This window comes from Corythoichthys intestinalis, chromosome 9 (assembly GCF_030265065.1).
Source record: "Corythoichthys intestinalis isolate RoL2023-P3 chromosome 9, ASM3026506v1, whole genome shotgun sequence".
Classification (NCBI taxonomy): domain Eukaryota; kingdom Metazoa; phylum Chordata; class Actinopteri; order Syngnathiformes; family Syngnathidae; genus Corythoichthys; species Corythoichthys intestinalis.
Window position 1 is genome coordinate 8,491,135 of NC_080403.1, and position 12,869 is coordinate 8,504,003.

Sequence of the window (12,869 nt, forward strand, 5' to 3'; positions counted from 1 at the left end):
AAGTTACAGAACATGACCCACTTTGCAAATTTGGCCGACTCCGGAGGCAACACAAAAGCACAGAGGAAACGGGAAAATGATAGCAATTTAGAAAGTAAAAGTTGCCAAAAACAACAAGTCAAGAAGCCCACAGGAAAGCCGAAAACAATAGAGGGATAACAAATCTTGTTTTAACCACTTATTTTTGGAAATTAATTAATGATAAAACTATTCCCTTTTAATGATTGTATTGTTTTTATTTGTTTGTTTAGTTTTTTGTGAAGGGAGCGTTGTTTTTACACTTTGGGTGGGGAAAAAAAACATAATATATAGACATAATGATAGATTGTACTTGTGTTGTGAACCTATTTGATTGAAAGAGCCAAAAAAAAAAAAAAAAAACAGCAACACACCTCCACCTCACAGTTCTTTGATCAAGGGTTCTATCCCAGGCTCTGGCCTTCCCATGTCGAGTTTGCATGTTCTCCCTGTGCCTTTGTCAAGAATTGATGTTGCAAATACTGTTTGAATTAGGCATATCTCCACACCAACCAAACTACAGTGGTACCTCTACAAAATTAATTGGTTTTGAAAGTAGTTTCGTAAACTAATTATTCCGCAAGTAGAGACGGATTATCCATTTAAATGCCCTAATCCGTTCCAAGCCTCCCAAAATTCAAACATATATTTTTATGATTTATAAAAGATTTATCAAAACAAAGATGAGAGTTGTGCATAATGTGAAATACAAATAATGAAGCACAAAAGTTAATACACTCATCTAAAGCAGTCGGAACACGAGGGCCGAATGAAGAGGACACTGAGATAAGCATACTGTATACACATACAGTAGAGGTTAGCCTATTTGATGCCAGGAATATGCAAGGCAATAGCCAATGGCAGAGCAGCTACACTACTGGCCAAAAGTATTGGCACCCCTGCAATTCTGTCAGATAATGCTCAATTTCTCCCAGAAAATAATTGCAATTACAAATGCTTTGTTAGTAATATCTTCATTTATTTTGCTTGCAATGAAAAAACAAAAGAGAATGAAAAAAAAAATCATTATCATTTTACACAAAACTCCAAAAATGGTCCAGACAAAAGTATTGGCACCCAAGCCTAATTGGTAGCACAACCTTTAGACAAAATAACTGCGAACAACCACTTCCGGTGTCCATCAATGAGTTTCTTTCAATGCTCTGCTGAAATTTTAGACCATTCCTTTTTGGCCAACTGCTCCAGGTCTCTGAGATTTGAAGGGTGCCTTCTCCAAACTGCCATTTTCAGATCTCTCCACAGGTGTTCTATGGGATTCAGGTCTGGACTCATTGCTGGCCACTTTAGAAGTCTCCAGTGCTTTCCTTTAAACTATTTTCTAGTGCTCTCTTTAAGTGTGTTTTGAGTCATTGTCCTGCTGGAAGACCCATGGGAGACCCAGCTTTCTCACACTTGGCCCTACATTATGCTGCAAAATTTGTTGGTAGTCTTCAGACTTCATAATGCCATGCACAAGGTGAAGCAGTCCAGTGCCAGAGGCAACAAAGCAACCCTAAAACATCAGGGAACCTCCGCCATGTTTGACTGTGGGGACCATGCTCTTTTCTTTGAAGACCTCGTTTTTTTCCCTGTAAACTCTATGTTGATGCCTTTCCCCTAAAAGCTCTACTTGTATCTCATCTGACCAGAGAACATTCTTCCAAAACGTTTTTGGCATTCCCAGGTAACTTTTGGCAACCTCCAGCCTGGCTTTTCTATGTCTTTGTGTCTGAAGTGGGGTCTTCCTGGGTATCTACCATAGAGTCCCTTTTCATTCAGACGCATAAGGTTAGTACGGGTTGACACTGTTGTACCCTCCGACTGCAGGACAGCTTGAATTTGTTTGGATGATAGTTGAGGTTCTTTATCAACCATCCGCACTATCTTTCGTTGAAATCTCTCATCAATTTTTCTTTTCTATCCACATCTAGGGAGGTTAGCCACAGTGCCATGGGCTTTACACTTATTGATGACCAGTGTTGGGCACGTTACTTTAAAAAAGTAATTAGTTATAGTTACTCACTACTTCTTCCAAAAAGTAACTGAGTTAGTAACTGAATTACTCTATAGTAAAAGTAACTAGTTACTAGGGAAAGTAACTATTTCCGTTACTTTAAAAAGAAGTTGTTGTATGTCAAAGAATTGAAATTTTCTGAGTAGTATTCAAGTCAGTTGAATAGAGAAGAACAGACAGGTAGTTGTGTTATAGAACCTTGTAATATTTATTGCACCTCACCAGCAACAGATTTATCCTACACTTGAAGTGCAACAAAAATAAACAGATTGAATTGCTTGCCCTGGGACATAAATTACACTTTACATGCACGTCCTTTCCTTTAATTTCGACCAACTTGAAATAGTGTTTATATCTCCACCTCGTAAAGGAAAAATTTTCCTCTGAATGCTCTGCCATCATATCCCTCTGCATCTGTTTTGCGTGTGTGTTTGCCGCACACGCTGTTCCGGTTTGTGTGTGAAAACACCGGCTCCGAAGTACGTGCGCTATTAGGCTCGAGCGTTTACGTCACAGAATGGGGGATCACGTTAGATTTGACAAGAACGCAGCCATATTGGAAGCAGGTCTGGCTCGCAGGACATTAAACTTTAACTTGCCAGTTCGATACAGAGACAAACTCGTTTCTAAGGCGAAGAACAGATATGTGATCAAACTTGAGGATGTGAACAATGTTGACCCTTACAAGCAAGCTGAAGACAAATGGAGTAAAGATGTCGACGGGCTTCCACAATTACGCGAAATGGACATTCTGCTGTGTTTATTGTTTGGTGTATGTTACTAAACTCATCAGCGATTCCGAAATTACAAATCGCTACAAAGCTACGAACAGTTTTGCTGCGGTTGGGTGCAGGACCTGCACATTATGACCGTATCAAATGGCAACTCCATCGTTCTTGCAAAGGTAGGCTATGTGTGTTTACTATTTTCATTGCCGTGAACCTGAACGCACCCAAGTCTTGGATGACAAATAAACAGCAGTAGACTCTTCGATTTATTCAAAGTAAGTAACGCACCGCTTTTGACCGTCAGTAACGGTGACGGTGTTGTCACGGCGGAAAAAATAATTGTTAGATTACCCCGTTACTGAAAAAATAACGGCGTTATTCATAACGGCGTTTTTCCCAACACTGTTAATGACCCTGCACATAGTAGACACAGGAACATTGAGGTCTTTGGAGATGGACTTTTAGCTTTGAGATTGCCCATGCTTCCTCACAATTTTGCTTCTCAAGTCCTCGGACAGTTCTATGGTCTTCTTTCTTTTCTCCATGCTCAATGTGGTACACACAAGGACACAGGATAGAGGTTGAGTCAACTTTAATCCATTTTAACTGGCTGCAAGTGATTTAGTTATTGCCACCACCTGTTATATGTCACGGGTAAGTAACAGGTGCTGGTAATTACACAAATTAGATCAGCATAATATTTTTCAAAGGGTGGCAATGCTTTTGTCCGGCCCATTTTTGGAGTTTTGTGTGAAATGATAATGATTTTATTTATTTCTTTTTCCATTCTCTTTTGTGTTTTTTCATTGCAAGCAAAATAAATAAAGATATTACTACCAAAGCATTTGTAATTGCAATTATTTTCTGGGAGAAATTGAGCATTATCTGAAAGAATTGCAGGGGTGCCAATACTTTTGGCCAGCAGTGTATAAGTGTGTGACATTCAGTAAACTGAGCTGCGAGTACCAGCCTTACTGTATTTTTGCCTTTTCTATCCTGAAATTTCTTTCATAACAAGAGGCAATATTTTCCTGTTGAGGCATATCCTAACCTGAATATTCCGTATGTGCTATGGTCACGCTGTGTGATTCCTGAATAAAGATCATATATACTTTTTATCTATGGCCTATCTGTCTGTTTTACTGCTCTACTGTATTCATTGAGCACCCAAGTTGGTCTATCACAGTGCTAGTGCCTATTTGAGTTACCGTTTGACTGTTGCCTCTCATGTTCAAATTCAATGAACTTTGCTGCACATCATGTTTTCTTTTTTTTTTTTTTTTTTTTTTTTTGTCTTCTGTTGGACGAAGGCCAGATATAGAAGGAAATAACTGTCATTCACGATGCTGAGGTAGGCAGTTTATTCCCGTCTCTGTCTTTCTGTAAAAAGGAAAGATTGTTAACTCCACATTGTTGTAGTGTATAATCCAGTGGTTCTTAACCTTGCTATAAGTACCGAACCGCACGATTTGCATTCACCGAACCCTTTGGAATGAGATAATGAATTTTTTAATGAAAGTTTTCTTCAAATTCAAAACCGATATAGACAAGTTTCTGAGGTACTTCCGCTTTACATCCGCATTTCTGCTCGCGACTTTCATTTCTCCAACCAAAACAACAGTGGAGCTGGAGTGGCATTACTCATCAAAATCCCTCAAAAAAGACAATCTGGAAATGCTTCATCCATTTATATTTTTACCTTTTGTATCCTGAAATTTTTTTTGTTACAAGAGGCAATATTTTCCAGCTGAGACGTGTCTTAACCTGAAAATTCATCATGGAGAGTCATTTATAAGTAGAGGTACCACTGTACTATGAATCAATTGTCAATATACTACACTCAAACATGTTGGGCTTTTTTTTTTTTTTTTTTACCCGCAGAGATTGTGTATACTTGTGCCTCTTGAACAGTGGAACCAGTTTTGTGGCTGGATTTGCCATCTTCTCTGTTCTTGGATTCATGGCTTACGAGCAGAACACGGACATATCCAAAGTAGCGGAATCAGGTAATATGTCACACATTGTACCTGTGAGAGAATGTCCAATAATCGCATACACAAAGAAAAAGAGACTGTTTTCTCGCTCTAGGTCCCGGCTTGGCATTCATCGCTTACCCTCGAGCTGTGGCCATGATGCCATTTCCACAGATTTGGGCCATATTCTTTTTCGTCATGATCATCTTGCTTGGACTGGACAGTGAGGTTGTGTACCATTCTTTTTCTACACCATTTCAGAGTATAAGCATGACTAGTTAACTGGTAATCTGTCATAATTTCACTGGATAACGACTAAAGAAGACCCTCAGGTGCCCAGTGGTTTTAATAATGGCGTTACAGTATAACGGCATTTCGAACCGCCTTATTTTTTTCAGTAGTGAGTGATCTAATTAATTCCTTTTCCATCTTTGCAACGGCGTTACTGTTACTGAGGATGTCAATGGCCATTACTACAATTTGGTTGAATGAAGCCCGAGTTGTCTTGGGCGGAAGGAGGGAAGGGGATGGTGACACCATTGCAAACATGATGAGGATTGGCTAAGTGGTCAGATCATGTCCTGCTTCACTGCATGTTCTGGCAAACGCAACAACACGTTGATAATGGTGACGAGCCAGGGAATTTCAAAGGTAGCGTTCTCAAACTTGGATTATATTTAATATTGTTATTTCACAGAATATTTAAGAATAGTGTTCCACTTATTGTGCAGAGTTGATTTAGCACAGTTTCAGAGATTTGCACTTGTTTAACAGTCAGTTTACATTTGTGTTTTTTTTAATATTTGATCAAAATAAATACCAAATGTTCTAAAGTACAGTATTATAGTGTTTTTATTCTTCAATCAGTTCATCTATACATCTTTGATGTGAAAGATGTTACAGAATGTATGTATAATGTAATAACTGTAGATGAAGATGAAATGTAACATCAGTTACTTTGCTGAATTACTACTCTTAATATAAGGTAACTGAGTAACTAACTAGGGTTGTTCCGATCATGTTTTTTTGCTCCTGATCGTTTTAGTTTGAGTATATTCCGATCTCGATATTTCCCGATCTGATTGCTTTTTTTTTTGCTCCCGATTCAATTCCAATCATTCCCGATAATTTTTCCCGATCATATACATTTTGGCAATGCATTAAGAAAAAAATGAATAAAACTCGGATGAATATATACATTCAACATACAGTACATAAGTACTGTATTTGTTTATTATGACAATAAATCCTCAAGATGGCATTTACAGTGCCTTGCAAAAGTATTTGGCCCCCTTGAATCTTGCAACTTTTTGCCACATTTCAGGCTTCAAACATAAAGATATGAAATTTAATTTTTTTGTCAAGAATCAACAACAAGTGGGACACAATCGTGAAGTGGAACAACATTTATTGGATAATTTAAACTTTTTTAACAAATAAAAAACAGAAAAGTGGGGCGTGCAATATTATTTGGCCCCTTTACTTTCAGTGCAGCAAACTCACTCCAGAAGTTCAGTGAGGATCTCTGAATGATCCAATGTTGTCCTAAATGACCGATGATGATAAATAGAATCCACCTGTGTGTAATCAAGTCTCCGTATAAATGCACCTGCTCTGTGATAGTCTCAGGGTTCTGTTTAAAGTGCAGAAAGCATTATGAAAACCAAGGAACACACCAGGCAGGTCTGAGATACTGTTGTGGAGAAGTTTAAAGCCAGATTTGGATACAAAAAGATTTCCCAAGCTTTAAACATCTCAAGGAGCACTGTGCAACCCATCATATTGAAATGGAAGGAGCATCAGACCACTGCAAATCTACCAAGACCCGGCCATCCTTCCAAACTTTCTTCTCAAACAAGGAGAAAACTGATCAGAGATGCAGCCAAGAGGCCCATGATCATTCTGGATGAACTGCAGAGATCTACAGCTGAGGTGGGAGAGTCTGTCCATAGGACAACAATCAGTCGTACACTGCACAAATCTGGCCTTTATGGAAGAAAGCCATTTATCAAAGATATCCATAAAAAGTCTCGTTTAAAGTTTGCCACAAGCCACCTGGGAGACACACCAAACATGTGGAAGAAGGTGCTCTGGTCAGATGAAACCAAAATTGAACTTTTTGGCCATAATGCAAAACGATATGTTTGGCGTAAAAGCAACACAGCTCATCACCCTGAACACACCATCTCCACTGTCAAACATGCTGGTGGCAGAATCATGGTTTGGCCCTGCTTTTCTTCAGCAGGGACAGGGAAGATGGTTAAAATTGACGGGAAGATGGATGCAGCCAAATACAGAAACATTCTGGAAGAAAACCTGTTGGTATCTGCACAAGACCTGAGACTGGGACGGAGATTTATCTTCCAACAGGACAATGATCCAAAACATAAAGCCAAATCTACAATGGAATGGTTCAAAAATAAACGTATCCAGGTGTTAGAATGGCCAAGTCAAAGTCCAGACCTGAATCCAATCGAGAATCTGTGGAAAGAGCTGAAGACTGCTGTTCACAAACACTCTCCATCCAACCTCACTGAGCTCGAGCTGTTTTGCAAGGAAGAATGGGCAAGAATGTCAGTCTCTCGATGTGCAAAACTGATAGAAACATACCCCAAGCGACTTGCAGCTGTAATTGGAGCAAAAGGTGGCGCTACAAAGTATTAACGCAAGGGGGCCGAATAATATTGCACGCCCCACTTTTCAGGTTTTTATTTGTTAAAAAAGTTTAAATTATCCAATAAATGTTGTTCCACTTCATGATTGTGTCCCACTTGTTTTTGATTCTTGACAAAAAAATTAAATTTCATATCTTTATGTTTGAAGCCTGAAATGTGGCGAAAGGTTGCAAGATTCAAGGGGGCCAAATACTTTTGCAAGGCACTGTACATTATTAACATTCTGTGAGAGGGATCCACAGATAGAAAGACTTGTGACTTTGTATATTGTGACTAAATATTGCCATCTAGTGTATTTCTTGAGCTTTCAGTAAATGATACTGCATTCAACCCAAATGCATGATGGGAAGTGGAACCATGACTGTGCATAGTGCTAACAATTGATATATCTTCTCTGCATTGGGAAATGGCATAAGGTGTTAAGACAAAGATCAATTGCTACCTTGCTTCCCCACCTTGCTTCCCATGATATTTCTGATCGTAGGGAGAGGAATTGTAAGGCTTTAGCCTATTAATAAAAGGCTCCAAAGGCTGCCAAAATTCACTCTAATCATTTTACGTTGCCTTTTATATCTCTATAAAGGTTAAAAGGCGCCATTACAGATTGAGCGCGACAATGCGTGAGTGGATCGTGTAACGCATGCATTAATTGCTTTAAATATTTAACATGATACATTTTCAAAAAAATTAATTACCGCCGTTATGGGGATATATTAGATAACCCTACCTTAAGCCTAAACTAAAGACTCTGGATGAGTGTAACATATTATGTCTGTAACGTTAAATACAGTTAGAAAATGATTTAATTAAAATATATATATATATATATATATATATATATATATATATATATATATATACACATACTGTATATTTAAAAAAAGGCATGGCCGATATTTTTTTGCCGATTCCGATACTCTGAAAATGACGTGATCGGATTGATCGGGACATCTCTATAACTAACCAATTACTTTTTTAAAGATTACTAACACTGCAGGTTCCTACTATATAATGCATCACATACAGACTCTTACGTGCATCACAAGGCACCGTTTAACCATGCGCCAAAGAAATCTCAGTCTTTCTAACAATAAAGTTTAACATGTTGAAAGTTCAATTAGATCGGACAGCAGTGTTGATAATGACCGCGTTAGAGTATAACGGTGTTTCTAACTGCATTATGTTTCTCAGTAGTGGGAATCTACAGTGTATCACAAAAGTGAGGACACCCCTCGCATTTCTGCAGATATTTAAGTATATCTTTTCATGGGACAACACTGACAAAATGACACTTTGACACAATGAAAAGTAGTCTGTGTGCAGCTTATATAATAGACTTAATTTATTTTCCCCTCAAAATATAGCCATTAATATCTAAACCCCTGGCTACACAAGTGAGTACACCCCTTAGTGAAAGTTGTCAATATTAACAGACAACAGGTCAACTGTCAATATTTTGTGTGGCCACCACTGTTATCGAGAACTGCCTTTACTCTCCTGAGCATGGAGTTGACCAGAGCTTCACAGGTTGCCACTGGAATGCTCTTCCACTCCTCCATGATGACGCTGCGGAGCTGCCGGATATTTGAGACTTTGCGCACCTCCACCTTCCGCTTGAGGATCCCTCAAAGATGTTCTTTTGGGTTCAAGTCTGGAGACATGCTTGGCCAGTCCATCACCTTTACCCTCAGCCTCTTCATCTTGTCATCTTGGAGGTGTATTTGGGGTCATTGTCATGTTGGAATACTGCCCTGCGACCCAGTTTCTGGAGGGAGGGGATCATGCTCTGCTGCAGTATTTCACAGTACATGTTGGAGTTTGTTTCTCTCAATGTAATCTAACTCTACAACACCTGCAGCACTCATGCAGCCCCAGACCATGACATTCCCACCATCATGCTTGACTGTAGGCATGACACACTTATCTTTGTACTCCTCACCTGGTCGCCGCCACACATGCTTGAGACCATCGGAACCAAACAAATGAATCTTCGTCTCATCAGACCATAGGACATGGTTCCAGTAATCCATGTGCTTTGTTGACATGTCTTCAGCAAACTGTTTGCGGTGCTTTCTTGTGTACCGTCTTCAGAAGAGGCTTCCTCCTGGGGTGACAGCCATGCACACCAATTTGATATAGAGTGCGGCGCATGGTCTGAGCATTAACAGGCTGACCCCCCACCTCTTCAATCTCTGCAACAATGCTGACAGCACTCCTGCGACGATCTTTCAAAGAAAGCATTTGGATGTGACACTCAGCACGTGCGCTCAGCTTCTTCGGACGACCAACCCGAGGCCTATTCTGAGTGGACTCTGCTCTTTTAAAACGCTGGATGATCCTAGCCACTGTGCTGCAGCTCAGTTTCAGGGTGTTGGCAATGTTTTTGTAGCCTTGCCCATCTTAATGTAGCGCAACAATACGTCTTTTACGATCCTCAGAGAGTTCTTTGCCATGTGGTGCATTCTTTGCCATGTGGTGCCATGTTGAAACGTTCAGTGATCAATAAAGAGAGAGTGTGAGAGCTGCACTACAAATTTGAACACACCTGCTCCCTAAGCACACCTGGACCTAGTAACACTAACAAGTCACATGACATTTTGGAAGGAAAATGACAAGCAGTGCTCAATATATATATGTACTGTATAACGTAATAACGTGTAGAACATGAAAAGTAATTTATGACTGTAACTAATTACTTTTTTAAAAGTAAGATCACCAACACTGTTGGACAGTACATTTAAATGTGGAAAGTGTATGGAAATGTGCAAAATATATGATAAAAATGTCTCTGCTTCAGTTTGTAGGTCTGGAAGCAATTGCAACCTCTATTTGTGACATGAAACCGTCCTTCTTCCATGTTGGCCATAGAAGAAAACTACTTTTACTCCTCATCAGTGTTTTCTGTTTCTTTATCGGCCTCGTGATGGTCACTGAAGTAAGGCGGGATTATGATGACTTTCTGGTGTTCTTTTGTTTTAATTAAAAAATAATAATAATAATAATTAAATTGCCTCCCATCTCACTCACAGGGAGGATTGTATATTTTCCAGTTGTTTGACTACTACGCCTGCAGTGGGATGACTCTGCTTCTCTTTGCCATACTTCAGTCAGTTTGTGTTGGATGGATTTATGGTCAGTAGACTGTACATTTAATTGTTTAGGTTCTTTAAACATTCCTCACCATTGTTTTGCCATGTGGCCTCAGGAGCAGATCGTTTCTATGATAACATCCAGGACATGATTGGATACAGACCTTTACCAGTGATTAAACTCTGCTTGAAATATGTCACTCCAGTTATCTGCATGGTGAGTAAACATTTAGTCTGACTTACCAGTTCTGAGACAAGAAAAAATAGTTTGCACTCTTGAAGATTAACTTTAGTCTCATTCAGCTGACCTTGATTTTGAGATTGCGGATAGGAGAAAATACCTTTGCAACTTCCAGCAAAAAATCTCAACAATCTCTTGCAGGTTCTGTCAGGTTCTCCCTTTTTCTACCTGTCGGTCCTCTGAAAACATGATGTTCTATAGCAATATTCAGTCAGTAGTATAGTTGGACAATTATGTAAAAAAATAATGTTGATTTTGATTGATATCTCGATCTTTAAACATGATTATTTATTAGTTTAGGAAGGAAAGCCATTAAATAAATTAACAAAAAACGTAGTGATATACTAAATCAAAAATATACTGTATTGGCCCGAATATAAGACTGTGTTTTTTGCATTGAAATAAGACTGAAAAAGTGGGGGTCGTCTTATATTCGCGGTCTAGACATTATACCCATTCGCGACGCTAGATGGCGCCAGATATCATTGAAGCGAATGCTGAACTTGAGGAGTAATGTTCTGTCATGACAGATCTCAGCTACTCTCAAGTTTAACCAGTTTGCATTATTTTATTGGAATGTTTTTCCTTATTCAGATTTGTTTCAAGACTACAGTTACAGTTAGACCTCACTTTGATGGTTATTGCAGTTATTGCAATTTTGTTGTTTAATCACAATAGATTGGTTTATTTACATTTCAAAAACTAGAAGCCATTCAATTACGCATGTGATTGCACTTTAGTTTATATATTTGAAGGATCAGATATTAAGATTTGAATGAGGCAAAATAACAGGCTTTTTCTCTCAAATACATTGTTAAAATCTTTTTTTTTTTTTTTTTTTTTCAGATGTACTGTAATTATTTTCTGTATAAAAATTAATTCAGTGTTCAAAAGTCTTTTTTCAAACTTGAGTCTTGAAAAAGAGGGGGTCGTCTTATAATCAGGGCCGTCTTATATTTGGTCCAATACAGTAATATTATGGTAAATGGTAAATAGAGAGTACTTGTATAGCGCATTTATTACAATGCCAAAAGCGTTTACATTATCACACATTTACCATTTCACGCACATATTCCACACCAATGGTGCTAATTTAATAGCAATAAATATAAATAATAAAGGATAGTGGGGTAGCGGAGAGTTTGATGCCTGTACGTCCACTTAAACACAATTTATAAGTCAAGCACTTCGTCAGACATGCTTTTTAACCCCTCCCCCGCTGACCTGGGTCCCCCTTAGACCTGCAAACTGGACTGGGGGGCCAGGCCACATGTGCTGCCACATCGCCAGCACCGTTTTGCTTTGTGGCCTCAGGACAGATCGTTTCTATGACAACATTGTGGACACGATTGGACCTTTACCACTGATTAAACTCTGCTTGAAATATGTTACTCCAGTTATCTGCATGGTGAGTAAGCATTTAGCCTTGCTTGCCAGTTCTGAGACAGGAAAAAATGGTTCATACTGTTTAAGATTAACTTTAGTCTCATTCAACCGACCTTGATTTTGAGATAGCTGACAAAAATAGCTTCGCCACGTCTAGCAGAAAAATCTCACCAATCTCTTGCAAGTTCTGTTTGGTTCTCCTATATCTACCTATACTGGACTGTCTCAGGAAATTAGAATACACAATATTCTAATTTTTTGAGACAGTCCTGTGTATATATACAGGACTGTCTCAGGAAATTAGAATATTGTGTATTCTAATTTCCTGAGACGGTCCTGTATATATACACAGTATGTCCACTGAAAACATGATATACCATAGTTATATTCAGTCAGTGGTATGGTTGGACGATTATGTAAAAAATATGATTATTTTGATTGATGTTAATATCATGATCAATAAACACAATTGTTTATCGTTGAATTTTTAAACTAAAGCTCAGACTTATCATATCATAAAAGGAAAGCTAGAAAATAAATTGACACAAAAAAAGGTGTAGATATACTATAATTTTCAAACTATAAGGCGCACCTGACTCTAAGCCGCCACCCACCAAATTTGACAAGAAAGTGGCACTTGTTCATAGATAAGCCCCTCTGGACTATAAGCCACAACTGTCCTCACTCTATTATGGGATATTAACACCAAAAGATATTAATCGGTAAAACTTTATTTGACAGTGGC

At 38.6% G+C, this 12,869-nt stretch overlaps 1 protein-coding gene across 2 annotated transcripts in view; it reads left to right on the forward strand.

Annotated features, from left to right (window-relative positions):
• The window catches only part of LOC130921544 (sodium- and chloride-dependent GABA transporter 2-like), a 96,915-nt gene that overhangs the window by 62,702 nt on the left and 21,344 nt on the right, over positions 1-12,869 (forward strand). For both annotated transcript variants that reach the window (XM_057845578.1, XM_057845579.1), the window contains 5 exons: positions 4,642-4,766; positions 4,849-4,961; positions 10,206-10,343; positions 10,438-10,540; positions 10,614-10,714. In XM_057845578.1, coding sequence (XP_057701561.1) covers positions 4,642-4,766; positions 4,849-4,961; positions 10,206-10,343; positions 10,438-10,540; positions 10,614-10,714 — 580 coding nt within the window. The remainder of the gene's footprint in view (positions 1-4,641; positions 4,767-4,848; positions 4,962-10,205; positions 10,344-10,437; positions 10,541-10,613; positions 10,715-12,869) is intronic.